This window comes from Ambystoma mexicanum, chromosome 12 (assembly GCF_040938575.1).
Source record: "Ambystoma mexicanum isolate Mex_15411 chromosome 12, UKY_AmexF1_1, whole genome shotgun sequence".
NCBI classification, from domain to species: domain Eukaryota; kingdom Metazoa; phylum Chordata; class Amphibia; order Caudata; family Ambystomatidae; genus Ambystoma; species Ambystoma mexicanum.
The window spans coordinates 100,872,304-100,894,598 of record NC_090936.1 but is presented as its reverse complement, the minus strand read 5'-3'; the positions used below and the strand labels follow the sequence as shown (position 1 = coordinate 100,894,598).

The 22,295-nt window shown below is 44.9% G+C and overlaps 1 protein-coding gene across 1 annotated transcript in view; it reads left to right on the top strand.

Annotated features, from left to right (window-relative positions):
- Positions 1 to 22,295, top strand: part of PKP2 (plakophilin 2) — an 810,521-nt gene that overhangs the window by 478,217 nt on the left and 310,009 nt on the right. The window contains exon 8 of the mRNA XM_069628098.1: positions 8,284 to 8,445. Coding sequence (XP_069484199.1) covers positions 8,284 to 8,445 — 162 coding nt within the window. The remainder of the gene's footprint in view (positions 1 to 8,283; positions 8,446 to 22,295) is intronic.

Sequence of the window (22,295 nt, the reverse complement as noted above, 5' to 3'; positions counted from 1 at the left end):
ATTACCCCAGTGTAGGGGACAGCTTGATTGGGGAATTTTCTGAATAAGTGCGGGCGAGGATGCTGGATTCTACAGTTTGTCCCACAAGAAGGTTCAATATAAAGTCTATTCTAGACATATCGTGGACGGTGGATTAATATGTATAGCCCCTCTCGGTCGGTTGCTGCAATCACCATATACCTTGTAGCTCCAATGTATTCAGCAGGTTTATTATGCAGTCGGCTGCTTTCGATAAAGGCCTGGGCGCTCAACCCGTGCAGCCAAGGTCTAGATTGAGAATTGTATTCAGATTTCCCCCCCACCCCCATTATCACCGGGATCAGTGGATAGCCCATGATGACATCGGCGAGTGTTCGGGTCATCTAAATTGGGGCTGTATGAGTTTACTAGCAATGTTTCTATGGTGTGTATTTTGCAATGAACTATCACAAATCTACCTTCCGGGTCAGTATGTACATGTAGCAAGTTAAAAGGAACTTCCTTATGGATCTGTGTCCGCACCCCTCTGGACTGTGAAGAGTAATGGGTAAAGAATCTATTTGGGCCCCAATTCTTGACAAACGTTATGTTTGCTGACCCCTTCGCATGAGTTTCCTGCAAGAATACGATATGGATATCTTGACGATTAATGTAAGATACCACCCTCTTTGCTTTCGTAAATTTGCCAAGACCTCGTACATTCCAGCTCAAAATATTAAGCAACTCCAGTGTGTTGTAGACAGTAGAATGTGTACTGGGATCCATGTACTCATTTGAACATTCATACACTTGCGATGCTGAATTTCATGACCTGCTGACCACTTTACTTTGAACTTTTCAACCACCTAACTTCACCCCTCCCCACCACCCTCATTGCCCCCCCAACCCAACTAGGGCTATGATTCCCGCAACCACCCCACTCCCTAACGCACCCCTTACTGCACTTAATCCCAACATGTGCATTAGTAGTACAGAAAAACAGGTGCAACCTTGCCTGGGGGTTACTGCATCTGCGTGTGGATCTCCCAGATACGGCGTGCCATCCGCCAGTAAATTAAGGATTAGTGTGCCTATATTATGTATGGATTATTGAGCTCGTCTTTGCAGCTTGATACCAGCACGGATACTCAATATAACGAATATCCTATAAGCGAGTGAAACCAAATACTCTGTTCAATATCTCGATCAAGTACTCATGGAGGATTCTCCTGTTCCATCCGTCTCTGTTGGCTGGGGTCTGATGGGTACATTAGCTTTGATGAAGGAGGCTACCTCTTCCGGTATTGTAAAAAACTGTCTTCCCACAGTGCTGTATGCGGAGTCTCGCTGGAAAGAGCATAGCATACAGTGTAGATCTTTCACGTAGCATACGTTTGACTCCCATAAAGGTTTTTTGCTCCTGTTGTACTGCAGCCGAGAAGTCTGGGTACATATGAAGAGTTGTATTGTCATATTTCAGCGAGCTGTTTTCTTTAGCCAATCTCATTACGGTATCCCTGTCCCGGTAATTTAAGAGCTTCCCTATAACTGCTCTTGATGTTGCGCCAGGTTTGGGTCTTGCCATAGGTGTTCTGTGGACACGCTCCACAACGAACATAGAAAAGAAGTGCTGGGCCCCCAATAGCTCTTTAATAGATCTTCATTGGCCCTTTCCATGAGGCTGTATCTGAAGTTTTCAGGGAGACCCAGTATATGTATGTTGCGGCTCCTAGATCTGGATTCCAGGTCATTGCACTTGGCAAGGGCTTTTCTCAGGTCTTTGGTCACCATCTGGGATGAGAAGGTATGCACATCGTACTCAACTGTACTGATGCGTGATTCTGCTTTGGAGAGTCATGTACTGACCCGTTCCAGCTTGCCATGAAGAGTGGCAAAATCCAATGTTATTTCATTAAGTTTGCCTGTGAGGGAGGTGAACCCTGCCTGCGTATTGTCCATGATTTGCTTGAGGCTAGGAACCTCTGGGGTTTCCTCCATACTGGCTGCAGGTCTGTGGGTTTCAGATGGTACTCCTGTCTTGGACTGATTGACTTGACACGCATAGCCGTCAAGTGTGTTTTGCTTCTGGCTCCCTCTCCTCTGGGCATAGTTGCGATCCCCAATGCTTGTCTCTCCTTTATGCCAACAACAGATACAGCATGCATCTTGCTAATTGCTCTTTATCGTAGTATATATGCAGCAGCAAAGGCAGGGTAACAGACTCAATTGCTATGCATATATTAGGTGTGGACATGCATAGGTAGCGCTACTGCAGACAGTTCTATATTGTGCCAGATGACTGAAAGCCCCCACAAGAAAGGGTAAGTAATATTCAGGCAAACAGTATTGTCATCCATTTGTTCGCAACACGTTTAACTTTCCATGTTGATCCACGTCATCCCACAACCTTGCGCTTCCCCCGTCGTGTGGCGCCACCAGAGGGCCCTGCATATGCCCTGTTTAGTATTCTTTATTATTGTTTGCAGGCATAGAGCAGTCCAGGTTTCATGTCAACCCTGTCGGTGTAAAGAGAGTGGTCACCGATGCGTTGCCTGTAATTATTGCTGTTAGTGCCTCGGCAGTGCTTCCGTCATCCCAAGCGAACTCTCGACATACAACACTGCGGGTGAGTCTGGGAGTGGCAGGAGGAGAGGGGAGAGCGAGTGTACACTGACCGAGTTGCTCCATGTTCCAGTACCTCATATGAGTTGTTGAGTCCTTCGTGTACTCATTCTGCCATCAGGTTACGATGCCGTGCTCCTCATTCACGCCCCCAGTAATCTGCGATTCACCCTATATGCCTGAATCCAGCCGATGATCCTCACATCACGTCTCTGCTCTTATCCGTCGGCCAGTCGCTGGGTTTCGTAGCGGTCTCCAGACACAGGTGGCTGCCTCATCCAGAAGGTCACGTAGCTAGAAGACTGCTGTTCGTAGCTCACTGAAATTCTCCCGGATCATGCATGGGGCTCTTCATGGGTCCACAGCTAGAGGTCTTCGATCTTCTGATGCACTTAAAGCTGGCCCTGTAACATATTTATTCGGCGCCTCTCGCAGGAGCTCGAATAATGGCGGCCATCTTGCAGCTGCTCAACACCGCCCCCCTCACAGCAGTCAACGTTTGGATATGCTGCATTCAGAGTGGATATTGTACTGTTTCAAACAATGTATTGCTCAGAGTGTTTGAAAATATGTTATACTTGCCCAACTACCACAAAATGGTGTTAAGGTGCACGTAACTTGTCTGAGAAATTGGCATATTGCATGCTGCCTGGGGAACCCAGAGTATAGTCTTTGGATGAAAAAGAAAGGAAAGAGGTTAAATGTGAGGTGATGGAGATGACTAGGATTGGGAAGCACAAAACTAACACATTGGATGCATAGAACTACCGAATTGGAAACTTACATTCGATTTGAGGAAAATGGAGTATGGCAATGTAAGTAAAGGTGCATTTGTAACAGATATTGGGTGAAAAGGAAAGCTGATAATGAAAGTTTGAACATAAATCTTGTGGCAATAGCAATATTGGAACAACCCCATCTCCAGCGAAGGCCACAAGAAGCTCTTCTGGGAACACCAGTCGGGGAAAAAATAGCCTCATCTCAGTAACTGGGACAATATCAGAGACCAACCGCTGACGACTAGGCGAGCAGGCGGCAGGAGCATGTGCTGTCCCTTCAGAATTCCCATGGGGTGGAAAAGTGGAGGGTTGAAGACCAGCTCTTGCCCAGCCTCTTTGCCTCTTAGCCTATGAGCCTTTGCTTTTGCCTTTCTCCCGGTTGCACCTGCGAGTACCCCAAGCTTCATAATTACTGTACTGTCTCTGCACACTGTGCTACTCACCTATAATGCAACACTCCTGCTCCTCCATCTCTCCCTACGTTTTCTCCAATCACACTACAACTTCCTCCTTTCCTATCCCTGTTATAAAACTCACAACTCCAAACTCCCACTTCTCCATCCCTCTTCTAACTCCTTCCAACGGAGCTAACCATACATCCTCTAACACCCGTCCACCTCACCTTTCTTCCTGCAAGACTGTACTCTTCCTTACTTGATTAACTGAATATTGCACTTTGCAATATTCAGTCTATATGCAACAAAACATCCTTTGTCACAAACTACTTTAATTCCAGCTCTCCATCCCTAGACCTTATCACTATCACTGAAACCTTGGTTTCTCCATCTGACATGGACACTCTGGCACCCCTACACGACTTCAACTATCCTTCGTTCACTCTCTTTGATTGACTGGCAGAGGTGCCTGACGCCTACTCTCTTCCTGCCTCAATGCCTCACAATATCTCTTGAAATTACCGTCTCTACTATTGCTCTGCCTCACTCTGGTCACATCTCCATATATTGCCCTGCTGGTCCCACTGGACCATTATTTGATCTTGGCCAACTCCTTGATTCTCTTTCCACTAAACCTCACCTCATTCTCTTAGATGACTTTAACCTTCCCTCTCCAACCACTTCAGAATTCTGAACTTCAGTCTTTTTCTAGTGACTATGTTCTCCACTCTATCCATAACCTACCTACCCACACAGGGGGTAACTTTTTAAATCTTAGCTATCACCTCTCTTTCAGCCACTAATAATTATAATTGTTCATTTATGATGTGCTTAATAACAACAAGTGGTTTCTAAGCACAGGATCGGAATTCAAACCTGTGTTGCTCTGTGTTGTCTTGCTTCCAAGACAGACACGTTGCCCCTGAGCTATCATTCCTCTCCCGCTGCCACACCTTCTATATGAACACTCAATTGTTTCCACCACCATCTCCTTTCAACCCTCTTATCTTTCTTCACCACTTGCTTCACCGGTTACTAAAAGGAAATTTTAAACCTGCCAATCCCCCCCCCTTTTTTCTGACCTACAGTTCGCACTCCTCCTTCACGCCCAATGCCTCTTATACCAACACTGCCTTCTCCAGCTTCCAATCCCTACTAAGACTCACTCTCCTCTTACTTCCAACCCTAAGTCTCAGCATCCTCAAGCATGGGTTACCCCATTCATACGCTCTCTGAGACAGACATGCATTGGCTGCTGCGCAAATGCAGGTGTACCCACTCGCAAAAAGGATCTGCAACCCTACCCTGAACTCAATTTCACTCTAGATAGAGCAAAAATGGCATTCTACCTAACCCACATTGGCTCTCAATCCAACCATTCTCGCCGGCTACCCTAAACTCACTCCTATGTCTAGAACTATCAACTTCACTCTCACAGCTAATCACCTAGCTGAATACGTTGCTGCAAAAATATCCAAAATTAGAGACACTCTCCTGACGTCCTCGCACTCCCTTCTCCTACATTTTACACTATGCCTACTCTACCATCCTCTGCCTGTCTCCCACTTTAGTCACATTAATACTGTCAAAGTCCTATCTCTACTAATCAAGTCTAATCCCTCCTGTACCCCATCGACCCTTTCTCCTCAGCTACTCCAGTTTATTGCCCCTTTAGTGGCTTCTTACCTCGCTGAACTCTTCAACCTGTTCTTTGACTCTGCTTGCTTTCCCTCTGTTTGGAAAGCAGCCACAGTCACCCCTCGCCTAAAAAAGCAAGGGGTTGACCCGAATGCACCGGATACATTTTGCCCTGCGTTTCTCCTTCTGCACTAATCTAACATGCTTGAAAGGGTTGTGTTCAACTGTCTTGCCAATTTTTCAGACATCCACAATCTTCGAGAACCCCTATTAAGCAGGTTTCCGCTCTTGTCACTCTACGGAAATTGCTCTCATGAATGTCTCCAACTTCATCGCCTCTGCTAAGCACTCCAACCTATGCTCTATCCCAATTCTCCTTGACTGGTCTGCTGCAGTTGGCAACGTCGATCATACCAATATCCTTAAAACTCTCTTGGATACGTGAACAAGCCTGGATTGAATCCTACCTCACACTTTGACATTTCTGTCCTGCAGCAACAGCACCACTCAACTCAGTCCTCTGACTGTGGTGTTCCACAAGGTTCTTTCTTGGGTCTGCTCCTCTGTACACTCTACTCCTCTGCTCTTGGGCCGCTAATCTCCTCCTTTGGGTTCTCGTTCTAGCTCTTTGTGGACAACACCCAAATCTTCTTCTCTTTTCTTGAACTCTCCTGTGATCTCTCCATCAAAATGTCCAACTATCTCTCTGCCATTAACTATTGCATGGGTTTACACTCTCTGATGTTAAACTCTACCAAAACAGAGGTGGTGTTCTTCCCTGCAAAAAGCTCTCTCATCTCTTGCTCCGGCTGTCCAGGTGCCATCTGACACTCTCCCCTCCTCTTCTTCATCTACAGACCTTGGTGTCATCCATGACCCTTCTCTACTTTCTTTTTCAAAACTGGAAGAGCAGCTCCCCTCAACCTCCTAAATATTAGGAACATCGGACTCCTTCTTCCTTTTAACACCGCCAAGTATCTCTTAACCACTCTTGTCTTCTCTGAACAGGACTACCGTGCCAGCATCCTCTCTCGTCTCCACAACTATGCTTTCTGTCCTCTCGATAAAATCATTAACTCCGCCTCCAGGACTCTTTGAACTCCCTCACTTCACACTGACTTCCTCGTACCGTCACCAGGCTGGATGGCTGACGATGCAAAACAGGGCCATATTTAAATTGTTTCTCCTGGTTCACAAATGTATTCACGGAAAGGCATCCACTGTAACTATCCTCCTGTATCCAACTCTACAAGCCTTCTTGTAATCTCTGTTCTGCCTCTCCGACTACCCTTGTGGCTCCTCCCCTGTGCTTCCTCTCGCTCCCGCTCTCTCTTATTGCTCCACTTGCATGTAATTCTCTTCCTCTGGACAGTTGAGAAACAGTCCACACAGATTTGTTCAAAACCAAAGTAAAACCTACCTTCTCACCTCAAGTTACCCTCCGAACCGTCCGCTCATCAGCTGCAAACTAACATGTTCCCCTCTTTTCTAACCTTCCTTTGTCCATCACTTCCTTTGCCTCCATTCTAGCACTTCTCCCTTCATGATCACATTCTGAGCACAGCTGGCCGTACCGTCTGTCTGCATTTACAATTGTCCAATGTTGCTTTTCCCTTATGTATGTCCACTTATGTATTATCATTGGTGACTGTACCATTTACTCCACTCCAAAACCTGGTTCAAATGTCCCCCAAACTCGCCCCATTGTAAGACGCTCACTGCTTCCCATCAAATTTGATTTCCTATCTATTGAATGTTCTTTTGTGATCAAAAGAGCATTTTTCCTCTTGTATATAAACAAATAATAAAACAATATTGCAGTAATGGCAGTTTATAGTACTTTCCAAAGATTTTTAGAATGAGTTGCAACATGGTTTTGTGATGGCCCTGAGATGTGCTCAGGAAACCTTGAAGTGTGGAAGGCAGAATTTTCAGAAAGTGTTTTTAGGTACCCCTTGTGCGTATGCCATTTGTCACTTAATGTTTTAGGGGAATGTCACCCGGGTCTTGATGCTTATTTATATGTTATGCAAGAACAAGTTCATAGCATTCATACATTTACTGTAATGCATTGTCAAATTAACAGAATGTTAACATGATGAATTAAGACCATCATTCAGTAACCCTGAAGGTATTGAAAGCATTGCTCCATAATTAGACAGACTTTTTGAAATGCTTTAAACAATTGAGTCCCATCAGTTCCACAGCCATTGGCAACGTGGACTGATTTGTTATCTTCGGATTAGGCAGACTCCTTCATACTAGGAGTGAACATTGTCTAGCCTCTTACTTCATTCCCGGCTGCATTGTGTTAATTTGGATTGACATATGCTGCCTGTCTTATCCCATTAGTGAGGGATACTTGGCTTGCTTCAAAGTACTCCCAATTTCCTGTTCAGCATCTCTGACTGACTTTGTTTATATGTCCGAAGTGTCACACCCGTCATCTCACTCTGGGGGTAAACATCTCAAGTTGCCAGCTACTGGCCAGACCTAACAATTCACTTGACCCTCAATTCTCCACACCATTTCTTACCAAGAATCAATTGGAATTTGCCAATCGTTAGTGATAAGTGCAATTGTTGAAACCCTGATTGAAATCCTAGATCCATAGTTCAAACCAATGAACCTCACTAGTTGATTGTGTTCTTCACCATAGCTTTCTGCTTTGTTAGTCTGGTACTATTATTTCTAAAACCAATAACCTCTGGTCACACGTTTTTTCATGTATGGAAATTTGTGTACTGAATTGTTCGAGGGATGCTTCTGTGGTGGGAATTGATATGGAATATAACTTGGTTTCAATCCTGAATAGAGCGCAAATCCTAGATTGTCACCACAACAGAAGCTCAACTGAAGTTCTTGTGACAGATGCTTTTTCCCCCCTTAAGTCTACAGAAAACTGTGTGTGTATCCTGCACAACCTTTCCTACCAGCTGGAGACGGAGCTCCCCAGCAGTTACGCCGAGAATATCTACATACACCGCCGGGACGCATCTGAGAACACAACTAATCTCGGCTGCTTTGGGGGCCGAAGTGGAAAGATCAAAGAGGTCTGTGTTGCATGACATTTCTGTTTTGTCAAATGTCTACCATAATTATGTTCTCATTGTATACTTTTAACAGGCATGCTTTTCGGTTCGCTGTGTGATAATGAATCATTCTATAAATGTATAAGATGTTTAACTAGTAGATTGAAAAAGTTGGTTCTGCTGGAGGGGGAAAAATTGTCCCTCACCTACTGGTAAATGAATAAAGCAGTTAAAACTTCTCCAGCATTGGATCTATCATGGATTCACATGCTCATGAATATTCCCCATCTTTGCGCTCGGAATCCTATGTAATAATAAAGCAGTTTTGCCTTAAACTTAAGAACTTAAGAACTGCTTGGTACATGTATAGTCTGTTGCTGTCACTTTAGGTCATACTGCCCCAGCCATTGCCCGTGGCCCTCCTCAGCTCCACCCCAGATGGCCATCTTCAGAATTTCACCGCACTTTTACATGTTGGGCGTCCTCGTGGATTCGCTTCTCGAAGTTTCAAATTTTTTCGTCTATTTTTGAGAAAATGTTACATTCTTTTCTTCATCAGTCACTGTTGTGATCGCTGGTAGTGGGAATTAGTTGCCAGTGAAGTTCTGAACATCCAACAGTATTCTCGGTGTGGCCCTCGTCTCTATTTTGAGACCCTACATGTTTGCATGGTGGATGCCTCCAAATAAAGCCTTTTCAGGCCCTGCTCGAAGTGTCGCCTCAGGAAAAGTTTTGTGGACGATTGACACAAAAAATACATCTATTGCCTGCACCCGGAAGAGGATGTGGACAACTGCACCATTTGCTAAGCTTTCTCCATGAAGACTCGGAAGGATCGCCATACAAGGTTGGCTGGAAGAGGGTGCCAGGGCCTCTGACTCACCCCGGAGTCATGCCACTGGCACGGTTGGCAGACCCGTGGATCGGACTCCCTCTACAAAGAGGTTGAGATCCCATGAGGACACTTCCCTGGGAAGAAACCCGAAAGGGGACGCAAGTCACATGATTCGACTACTCCCACGTCGACCACATCGGCAGCAACTGTGGTTGACGGTCACAAATACGCCGACTACAAAACAATTGTCCCACTCTTTGGAGACGAGAGGTCCGTTGACCACATCTACCCCGTTTACAAGCCACAGATGAAAATAGTTGACACTAGTTACTTCATCCACGACCTCAACGACAGTCCTGTCGACGGTCCATCGACGAAAGTCTACCACCTTGTAGACTGCTCTGTCCACGATTGCTTCGTCGACGACTTTGACAGTATCCAGGATTGCTCTGCCTCAAAGGCCTGCATCTGCAGTGGTGATGCCTACAGCACTGCTGTTGACTCCACAAGCGCCAGTGCTTGCTTCATTTCCTATGAGCGGGCACAAAGAGATACCCCCACCTCTCTCTTTGCTACCACGGCTAAATAAAACCAAACCACTTTGACCCCACCACACCCCCCACCCCTGCCCGTGCCAGCAAGACTTCCTGGCTGGTTGATGCTGATGCAAGTGTGTGTTCTCTGGAGATGAAGAGCCTCTGGAGCGTGAGGAAATGGAGGAAGAACCAGACCCAATTCTGCCAACACCTTCCCGGCCACCGGCACCCGTTACACCAAGTGACTGCGCCTACAGTTCCCATGGGAATGCCAGTGGCACCCAGGGACCTGTCTGTAGTACACCAAGTGACTGCGCCTACAGTTCCCATGGGAATGCCAGTGGCACCCAGGGACCTGTCTGTAGACACAAGGTGGCCCAAGTAGGCCACGTAGAGGTTCTCCTCCCTGGCCTTCACGTGAGGAAGTTGCTCCGCCAACATGCCCTCTGAGACCAACTCCTCAATTGTATGCTGCCCTTGCTGCTATGCTCAGTCACAGATACTGGCCCGGATATGGACACCTCTCCAGACACGCATTCTACTACTGACGAGTATGACAACCTGGTGCCTGCTGATGGGAAGCCACCTGACATGCCTTCCAGAAATTTGCCTCCGGACGAAATTGGCTCTTGCGCAAATTCTGCTTGTGCGAGCTGTGAATCGCTTTGACCTTGTTCCAGAGGAACAACGAAAAGAGGGGTTCCATTTTTCTGAGGTGGGAAGCCTCCAGAAAATCAGTAGTTGCCGTCCCAATGCTTGACTACCTATGGGAGGATAATCTACTGATTATGGAGAATTCTTCCCCAGCACCTCCAAATAAAGACTGACTAGTGCAAAAATACAGATTCTGCTTCAAAATGTCTTCGCAGTCATCCTGGCCCCGACTCTGTGGTATCCGCTGCAGCAAGAAAACGATCATCCAACCAGCCCTCCCCTTGCATGGTACCCCTGTACAAGGAAGGCAAGTGGCTGGACACTTTGGAAAGTAGATGATTATCACATCCGCAACCACCATTAAGGCCGTCAATTGCTTGGCCATTCTCTTCCTGCCTGATATGGGATGAGGTTCTAGGTTTGCTGCATGATGGTGAAGCAGCTTCAGATCATGCCCTCACTGTGGCTCTGGACATTGCTGACACAGGCTTCTACCAGATGGGCAACAAAGCAGTCTTAAGATGCCAGGTGTGGTTAGAACCCACAAACGTTAACCCTGATGTACGGTCGAAGGTTATGGACATGCCTTTTGATGGGGTCGACCTCTTGGGGGGCCGGGGGGGAAAGGTTAGATGAGACACTGTTGGCTGTTAAAACGGCCACACATACACCTCGGTCCATGTTTACCCCTGCAACAGAGAAGACAGTCCTTTTGGTTCGGGAAGGGCAGATTATGCAGGACCTCCAGATATTATCAGCCTTTCTATCAACGATCCCGCACCAGCTTGCAGGAGGCTTACAGAGGAAGATTGCAGGCGTACAGAGGTGCTTCCATCCACATGCAAACCCCGAAACAAGCCTGACCAGAGTTTGGTCTCGAACCTCCACCCCAGTGGGAGGCCGGCTATCAGTTTGTCGAACAGTGGCTAAACATTACTACCGACAAATGGGTACTCAACATCGTCCAGCACGGTCACATGCTGGAATTTCTAGACCAATGCCCTTCCATTCCTACACTACAAAGGCAAGAAAAACATCTGCCACTCATCCTACAAGAGGTTCAATACCTGTTACGAAAAGGGGCCATACAAGCCGTTCAATCGCACCTCTGGAGTGTACTCCAGATACTTCCTGGTGAGAAAAAAGTCAATTGGGTGGAGACCCATCCTGGACCTCTGGGAACTCCACATAACTCCACATAAGATTTTGTGACGGCAAAAGAAACCATGACTTCTCTCTAACTCTAAGGAACATACATGCCATGAGAAAAAAAAGCCTGTGTGCAGTTTGTGCTTCACATTATGGCAAGGGTCTGAACCCTGAGGCTGTAGATATGTTTTGGACTATGCCTCCCATGAACCTTGACCATTGACCGGCTTGGTCTGATGGTAGTTGCTGTTCAAAACATATGGAGACAAAGGTTGCAGACCTGTGTTAGGGAGGCGCATGGAATACCTTAGGGAAGCTTGTGGGAGAGGCACACTGGTGTGATTCTGGTGGAAGGAAACTGCAGAGATTTGGAGAGGCAGGTGATGCACCAGTTGGGCTCTGTTGTGAGGAATCAGAGGGCATCCTCCCATCTACGCCCCTTGGTTCCCCTCAGATGGCCAGGGAAATCGCTTTTGGATCCTGACCCTGAGGGTGGATAGGAGAGGGAGGATCACCCGGTTGGAGGGACCTCAAGGAATGGGGAGAGGATGTTTGGAGGTGAGACATGGTATCCCCCTTTTCCATATGAGAATGATTCCCAAACTTTCCCTGCCTTTGTAGCGTATTGTAAGTCTTTTTCCATTTCTCACACATACCCACTGTCCCACAACCATATGCCTTTAAGACTGGGACGAGGCAACTAGGAATAATGCACACTTGTAGTCAATTTCTCCACTGTGGTACTGAGACGAAGAAGATGCCTATGGAGGGTCCGGCATATCCAGTTAATTGTTACAATTGTGGTCAGGCCTTGTGGTACTAACACCTGCAACCCATTGAAAGGCCACAAGTGATGGCCCTAGCAAACTGGAAAGGGGAACCTGCCTGAAAAAAGGAGGCAACTGCAAGGCAAAGAGCAGGCTGGAGCAGGACCGGCAGAGAGGATGTTGTGTGGTGCCAGGGGGTTGCGTGAGGTGCAGCAACCCAACTGGGCCGTGCGAGGACAAGAGACCCAGCTATTACCTGAGCCGCATGGTCTCAACTGGAGCTACGAACACGAAAACGACCCAACCGCCGCAGGACGCTGCAAAAAGGTTTCCCGATAGCGAGCGCTGCTCGCTGCAGCTCCCGATGCATACCCAGGAGTGAAAAGGGAGACCGAGAACCTAACGAAGACGCCTGGAGGAGCAGACCAGCCCCAGTGAGTGCAAGGCAGGGAACACACTTGCCGGGGTGCTCCAGGGGTGGGAATTGGACATTTAAAGTTAGCGATCAAACGCAAACTTATAAGAATCGGTTTTGGAACCCGAATTAAGGAACAGTGAATCATGAACAAGTTGCCAAGTGTTTTGGGAAATGCAACGTATTTGTTGACATACTGAACTGAAGAGAATATATGGAAATAATGTGAAATTACAGCATTACAACATGAGTGGAACACAAATGATGTGCTATTGTGAAAGTAGTGAAACTTGGTAAGAAGCATTTATGAACAAAAGTGAAAACCTGCAATGAATTCTTATGAACTAAGTCAAGTTGTTGAACTTGAATGAGCCAGGTGGTGGAAGAGGATATAAACCACAGAATAAAGTGAATGCAAATTGTGCCAACTCCACAATATTGCCAATATACAAGTTGTGGAAACATCCTAGAGGCTCCCATTCAGAATAATGCCACAAACACTGATTACTGACACTGGGTCAAACAGAGGGAGCCTGTGCTGGATAAAGCCTATATAGAGGGTCTGAAATGAAAATTATTTCAAGGCCAAACAAGGAGCTTGATAAGTGGCATTAACTGGTAACACATGATAAAGGTTGCCAGAGAAGATACACAAGTTAATCACCAAGTATCCGGAGTCATCGGTTGCGTGACTTGTAATGGGTGGATTGTATGGTCTGACAAATGCGCCTAGACCGAGTAGCCCAACTTGGGAGAGAGCCAAGAGAAGTCAACAGACAAAAGCTTTGTGGCGTGAGTGCTGAAGTGAAAGAAGGCATTGATGCTAACTATTATGGATTCTAAAGGACTATGATGTGAAGCAGGAAGTACTACTGAAAGTCAAGAGCCTTGAATTGTGTTGAACTCGGGGAAAGGAACCCTGAGATATTCTTGAACTATTTTGAATTTGGGAAAGGGAACCCCGAGAGATTCTGAAACTGCTTTATACTTGGGGAAGTTGAAACAAGCCAGAGCTGGAAGAAGCTCAGACCTTTATTGTTGATCACTGTTTTTCTTTTGGTGTCGCGTGCCTACCCATCGTATATCTTTTAGTTGCGAGGGCAAGTATAGGTTTTGGACACACACTTGTAAGTTGAACTCATTGACACACTGTCCTTAGTTTCTTTAGGTGGGGAAATCCCATCTTAGTATAGGGCAAGTTAGGGCTTACTCCATCCTGACATATAAAAATAAAGTCCTTTTTTGTTAGTGAATCTGTTGTCTGTGTCTTGCTTCATGATGGCTTCACACTGTCTCTTAAACTTCATGGATGAAACGTGTGCCATCGGGTGACACTGGGATGAAGAGCAGGAGTAATTGAGAATCTTGCTTGATGATCGTTCCATTCAAAGTGTACATGGCGTACATGTTAGATTCCTTTATTAACCATGTGTCAAGGTAAGAAGCTGCTTCACATCCACACATGTTTTGGGAGGAGGACATGCAGCAAACATCAAAAGGAGTAGAATGTGAAAACGCACAAGAATACTTTGATGCAGTCCTTGCAACCGCACCAATTGAAGAAGGAAATTTGGCAACAGGAAGAACACCAACCCAACGAAAATGTTTTCAACTCCACCAGGAAAGTCCAGCTTAAAATTTACAGCATAAACTGAAGTACATAGACAACTGTTGAAAGCTGTCCGAGCATTGAGCAGCCTATAGGGAGGAGAAGCTTTGAATACCAACCGGAAAAGTCATCAGATCAGCAGCTGCATGGATACTTGGGCACTTGACTGATGGGAAAGAATGCAGTAGTCCAGTATTGGTGTAGCAAGCAGTCCATCTAGATGGGAGCACATCTGCAAGTTGTTCTTCTGCTGCCCTCTGCAGGTGTGCAGCCCAAGTGTTTGAATGTACCGGCCTGTTGTCGCTGAACACAGGATTAGCCCCGCCATACAGCATGCTGAACTGACATCTATAAAAATTGTGGAATGAAATCTATCCATAGCAAACATACTAGCTGTGATAGTAATCTGTTAATGTCACAGATTGGTCATTTGGGACCAAAAAGTATACCAAGACCAGGTGCTCAAAGTTCCACAATTGTATTAAGGACTGTATTTAGGGATTGGCCAACTTAAATATAAACGAGGAACTCACCCCACTGCCCCCTAAAAACAGGATCCCCTTGGTTCACAAATGTTTGATGGATTTCCCAATTTTAGGGTGAGTGGTGTGGCGAGTCAGAAGGACAGACTCTCAGAGGATATGATGAACTGTTATTTATTTAAACAAAAAGGCATAATTATCCCTAAACCATGGGTGATCCCTTCCTATATTACTAAGGTGCTTGTTTGTCAGTCATGATTGTCCAAAGAAACCAGTCTGCTGTCCAAAACTACCCTAACTGACCCTACCATTAATAGAAACTAACACAAGGCAGGAGAATGACTCCCTTTTTCTGAGGGTACTGCTAGTAACAGTCTTTAATATGTGATCCGTAAATAGTCTGTGACTTCCTGAATCAACTTCAATTCCCTGTGTGGGATGTTGAACTTTCTTTCTTGGGTCACTTTTGGCTCCCCCTAAGCCAACTCAAGGTTTTGGGTTTGCTTCTGTATTGAAGTTCAGATGTATATCTTTCTTTCTATCCAATGTTATATTGTTCTTGTACAGGATGACACTACGTTTTCCCCTTTTCCCCAGGATATTTTCTCAATCTTTTATTGGCAACTCACTGTTCCCCCTAAATTTGTATCTTTCATATTTATTTGGTCTACAAGTTAACTCTGATTTACTCCCTTCAACTATGAGGAGGTGACTGTGTATGATGATTCTTTTCTTTTTCTTCACAATCTTTGTATCCCTCTGGTTTCAAAGGCCCATGTTTTATACTGTCACGAGTTAGCTCAGTGTTCTAACGTTACCCTTGAGTGTTCCGGCACCTCCCGGTTACCTTCCCTCTCCGAGGATGTTTTTGGAAGGTCTCTCTCTCACTCTCTCTCTCACTCTCTCTCACTCTCTCTCACTCTCTCTCACTCTCTCTCACTCTCTCTCACTCTCTCTCACTCTCTCTCACTCTCTCTCACTCTCACTCTCACTCACTCTCTCACACTCTCTCACTCTCTCTCTCTCTCTCTCTCTCTCTCTCTCACTCTCACTCACTCTCACTCACTCTCACTCACTCTCTCACACTCTCTCTCACTCTCTCTCACTAGTCGTGGATGTTTTTCAGGATCCTTGGGTTTCTCTTACAGATGGCGTTTGGGGTCAGCTAGGAGAAAGGCAGAAGGGCCGATCCCTAAGAGCCTTCCTTCCCGTCTCTGTTCTTCCCACCCATTCTCTAAATGATCACTAGGCTCCCTGACCCCTTCTGGAACTTCTTCCCACTTGTTATACTTGCCAAGGGCCTGACCTGGCCTTCCAGAACCTCCTACTTATAGCCGAATACCATGTTTTTTCCTCTTTGTCGCTCTTCAGTGCCATAATAAAGTCCAGATCGATTTTATTTAGTGCCTTCTTTTTTCTCTCCCACTCCTCATCAACCCCTGGCCAGTCTTCTTAACCTTCCTTGTCTGACGAAGTCTTGTCTTCGGTCTCTTTACTCTAACCTACCTCCTACTGATCTTTCACTGCCGTGTTACTACCATCTTGTGCTATTGCCACTGTCTCTTCCTTTTCTCTTGATCATACAGCCTTCTTCCCCTCTAGTCTAACCCCCTCCTCGACCACATTCTCCTGGATGCCCATCACCTCCACTTGCTTAGTTACTGTCTCCACCTTCTAATCTTGGTCTTAGGTCATCCCTTCTGCCTTCTAATGTCACTCCTTCCTTCAACTCTACTCCAGGTTTTATTCCCTCCTTCCCCAGCTCTTATCTCCTCCTGCCACTCAACTCCTGGTGCTAAATCCTCCTTACTCTGTTCCTACTGCGATCTTCCACTCCACTCCTCGTTTTATATCCTCCCTTCTACCTCCTTTCTCCTTTTCTACCTAACTACTCCTTCCACTCCTGGTTTTACTTCCCTCTTTCCCTCCTTACTCTCCCCTTTAACTCTTACTACTTTTCTTCTGTATAGATTACCTCCTCCCTCTCTCCTTTGCAACTCTCCTGTCTTCTCCAATGTCTCTGCATCACCTCTTCTTTCCAGCAGTCTCACTGCTGCAGCCTTCTGCAAACAGGAGCTGTCTGCTCCTGTCAGTCACCACACTGGACTATGCTACTTGCCCTACATATTAAGATTCCTCCTCTCCCTGATTGGAACTAGGTCGGATGATCTGCAGCCGTGAGCCTAAAAGGTGTGAGGGTTAGGATTGATTAGGCTCTCACTTCCTAATGGCAAGAGCCCTAGTGGCTATTTTGAATCTCTGCATGGAGAGGATGAAATAACCACTTGTATGGAGGCTATTCTGCTGCGCTGTTGGGAAGGCAAACGTGTTTGGGTCCAATGTTTGAGATGTATAGGTATGTGCCAGGTTCTTCCTGTTCTTTGAGGCTTTTCCTATTGCCTCCCTGCCCTTGAAGGGATATTTATTTTTAAATTTTATTACTAGTGTTCTTATTCAACAAGTAACTTTTCACTTTACACAAATTACACAAATAAAACCTAGCCAAAATACTTAAACAAGCAAGTTAAAAATACATATGCATTAAAACAAAACAAGACAGCAGACTAAAAATGACAATTGATTCTATCGGCATCGCAAAACATTTCATCTTCATACGCAAAACAATTGCTTCTATCAGCATCATAAAAGATGTGATCTACATATATAAAACACACCATCAAAAACTTTTTTAACTTTTTAAAATAAATGTCGTTAATATGTACTTCTAAAATGTCTGTCCCCTTATTGTCATTTTCATTGTCTATGGAAAACATCAGATGGGAGCAGCTCTTTTAGGAAATGCAGCGCTGCAAATCTCCAAGCATTTCATTTTTGAGTAAAAATGTGCTGTCAGATTTGACCAGGCAAAAATACTCTATATTTCTGGAGTAAATGATTAAAATGTAATTTGCAACATAAAACCACAGCATGACATTCTAGCAGAAAATGGTAGATTGTTTCAGTAATCTCTTCCGCCTTGCAAAATCGCCAGATCCTGAACGAGCGTTCACACCCCTCTCCCCCTGCCATGATTTCTTTAGTATGGAGGATATTTAAACGCATGCGTAGACATTGCCCACGACAATACTGTCTAGGGGATTTTTGCAGATAATGTGGCAGAACACCATAGGGTCCAACATCAAGCAGGATGGCCTAATATAGGCGATAACCCTGTACCGCTTCGATTGTATAAATCGAGTCCCTTTCCCACAATGTTTGTTTTGCTCCCCTTGGCGTCCTCAACAGGTCAAGGCTCTAATCATAATTATAGTCTTCACACTTTTCAACCCATTCATTCATTGGACTACTGATTCGATTGATCATTGGGAGTTTCACATGCCACCAAACAGTCACCCATGCAGAAAGGATATTAATCAGAACATTTAGATTTTTCCATACTACCATTGCCACAAGTGATTGGCTCACCAGTGCATACCTTATCATATGTGCTGGGGTGCCCTGTGGGAGCATTAGAACTTTTCTCCAGAAGAGTCCTTCAAGCTGTATCGAGTCACCCTCAAGATTGAATAACAGAGTTTCGGCATCAGAGGTAAGAACTGGGACTGCTTTCTTTATTATAATTTTCAATTGCTGGAATTAGTGAGAAATAGCCATCCATTTTATTAATCTGCTTAGTTTGCACCGCTAAAGCTATAATTTTCAGTTTTTTGTGTCTAAAAAGCTCCAGTACGCCTTTAGACTCGAATAAATAAAAACGTAGATAAATAAAATGATCAACCATTCCTAGCACATTATTCAAATACACATTATTTAAGCGCTTTGAAACACATTGTATATAGGCGCTATATAAATAAACTATCATATCATACCATTTAAAATTACCATATTCTTTTTTTTTGTGTAAGAAAAGTTCTTTGTTTTGGTCACATTAATACACAAGTCGTTCGCTATTGTATAACTTTCCAGGTCTACCAGTTGGCGTCGTAGGCCTATCGGCGGTATGGTCCTTCAGGGCCATATCATTCGCATATAGAAGATAATTCACAGGGATTTTATCACTATTCGGAGGGACGCAGTGGGTAGTTTAAAAGCAGTAGCAATATCTAATATAAATAAATTGAATGATTTGCCAAAAGGCAGCCTTGTTTCCGTCCATGTTCACTTTTAATTGGGGCAAACAATTGCCCCTTCCTGTCCAACCTTAATAAAACGTGTGTTCGTATGTAGAGCAATAAGAATCGCCAAGAGATATGATGGACAGCCCCACGATTCCAACTTGGCCCATAACGTATCTCTGGGTACACTATTGAAGGCCATGGAAAAGTCAATAAATGCGATTTATAATGGTATTGATCTGTCCATGGCCTCATTTTTTTACCAGGCCCAGGATAAACCAGTTGGAAGTTGTTACTACTCCCTACAGAAAGCTGTCTGGAAGACATCCATTCTGAGGATTTTTAGCCCAATTTTGAAGCTCACGCAGGACCAGGCCCGCAGTATCTTTGACGTGATAGCTAGTAATGATATCGGCCTATAACTAGCCGGCTCAATGCGCTGCCCTTTTCTGTATATTGATACTACAATAGAGCAATAACCATGAATCAGGAAGTTATTTTGAAGCAATTACTTTAACAAAAATACCATGCAAAATATATTACCATGGTTGTATATTTTCTTTGAGTACTATTGTAGCCAGACCATCTGGGCCAGGGGCCCCTTGAGTTTTTGCTTTTAGTAATCATTCCTACCAGGTCCTCCATGTCCCATTCCAAGGGCCAAGGAGAACCAGAACTGTCTTATGTAGGAGTTGTATGCTCAGCCCCATACGTATATATAGAGCTAAATTGGTTAATCATTTTTCCTTGGTAATTGGTTTTATCTGTGCTTTAGTCTGGTGGCCCTCGTTAGATTTTATTTTGGCCCAACAATCCCTGGTATTCTTTTGTGACAAGATCCTGAATACATCTAATAAAAGGTGATGATTATCCTGATGTAGCCAATATGTATTGGCACTTTTCAGGCAATGTTTTGCCTTGTGTCATCAGGTGGTACCTTTTTTAATGCTAAACGAAGTTCCCTTTTTTGTGCTTAGCTTCAGGATAATATGAATGTTTATGTATATTCCTGGGCTTGCTTATTTTTGCCTCTTGGGATTATACTTCAAGCACCATTTAATATGGGCTATTCTTTAGTCTGTCAAATAGTGCCCTATCCAGGTACAGTGTTGACAGTATGTTATTAAACAATTGGGTATTCTGCTCGTTCCATTTAACCCTGTTTCCACCTCGGTTTACATCTAGCACATTACAATATACTTTGGAATTGGGTTTTCAAAATTTCATCTTCACCCGTAATGGGAAGTGGTCACTTGCATCTGTTGGTTCCATCATCATCTCATTAATGTCCAGGTAAAACTCAGCCGACAAAACAGTAATCAAGAACATTTACCTGAAGTCCTCTGACCCATGTATGGTGTACCTTTTGGTCACCATTTACCTTATCATTTTGAATGAACATCCCCTAAATGTCCATGATGGACAACCAATCATTCCCTCTTTTGCCAACAATCTTTTCCGAGGCTGAAACTTTTACCATTCGGCCAATCGGTACACTGTGCATTCAGGTCCACCCATATGATTATTGCATTTGAATGCCCTTTAAGGCGGCCATAAAATATCATCTCAATTGAATCAGAGTTTCGCTTGAGGAATTTTTAGGAGTTTCCAATAAAGATTCATCAAAAGAGTCGACCCCACCACAGGATAAATGATTGGATCCCACTTTAACTATATTGCCTGCACAAACGCAAATACTGTAGCCTCGATGTTGAGAGAATTTGCAAACCCCACCAAGGAACCTGATGCTGGTCGTCCTGCATCACATCACATCACATTTATATTCTAGGGACAATAAGCTGTACCCATGACCCATTGGCACAGTTTGCAGCCATGTCTCCTGCAGGCAGAACACATCGACATGCTTCCTGAAATAAGTGATCTGAGCTGCAACAATTCCATGATATTAGCTCAACTTCTCCTACCAGTTGTTCATTGGCTTGCGCGTTAGGTTGAATAATTCCTCGTATCCAGCGCAGCTGCCAACCACCCCCAACTTTCATTTTCATCTATTCTCCACCCCGCTATAACCGTCAGTTATCTGTCTTTTCATATTTTCCCTTCTAAAAGACTGGATTTGAAGTGGCTGGGCAGAGAGAGGTTAGGGGTACAGGTTGGCTTGAGGTGGCAACCCCCTTGTGCCATGGAGCCCTGTGGTTTCAGTGTAAATTTAGAGATGTTGAAACCCCATGCTCTAATACAGTTTGCTTCGGCCAAGACCTTGTCACTGACCAGGCTTCAATTCAAATGAAGCCCAACTTTGTCCATGGAATAATCATTCCAAAATTCTACCCATTCGATATCCTGGTATACCAACTGTACAAGAGCAGGTACACTTAATTAGTAGACGTAACACATTTTATCTATTCAAAACTACTGGTTCACGGTCCAGTGGTCATGTCTCTAAGATTAGCCTATTACACAGCACTGACACAGATTGCATCTTGTTCCCCCTGTCCCCCTAGATGTCAATCCACCCCTTGTGCCTAATGCACGTCTCTTATCCTCTAAATTCATAAACCGGTTTCCTGAGAGATTTCTGTCTTCACTATTCATATTCTGAGCGTTCCTCCCAACCCCTGCAATAGTACTGGGTTTATTAACGGGTGGTTCTTTTTCCACTCGCTTACCCCAGGCAATTCTATCATCCTCTTACTGAACATCCCTCGGTAAATTGGCCTACTCCCACTGTACCACACTGTTGTGGACTTAGCCAAACACCCTCTTCTTGTTGTTACTTTTCTGCACTGGAGTCCACTTCCACCACCCTATTAACTACCAGTGGTGCTTGTACCATATTTATATTAACCTCTATATTATAGGAGCAGCGCGGTCTCACCCTAGCCCATAAGGTAAGTCCTGTGGTCATTATACGATTGGCAGACAAAGAAAGCCGTTTGTGTGAGAATAGCATGGAGCGAGCATGCACACTGCCCTTTGCATGCAAGTGATTTTTTTAAAATCTGCGATGCTGCAATGTGGGGCTTATGTCTCTTTAAAATTGCCTGTATTGCCTGAAGCTGCCTGGGCGTAATTTCAATGCTGTTGATCAATGCAACTTCTAAAATGGCTGACGCTTTTCGTCTCTGCGAGCAGCCGACCAACTCAATGGTGCCCATCTGTGATTGGCTCCCCTTTGCTTCAAAGAGCCAATCGCGTTCACAGTCAGGCGGAAGCCAGCCCCTGACTTTCCAAGGTCCTGTTTTCTAAAGCTCCTCTCTGCCTATCCGGGACTGCCGGAGCTCAGGAGGGCAGTCTGCTCTTTATCATAATAGATGGGAGCAAGATCATCAACCGATCATGGTAAGGCTTGTGTGAATTTCCGAATACCCTTCCATTGATCTGCTA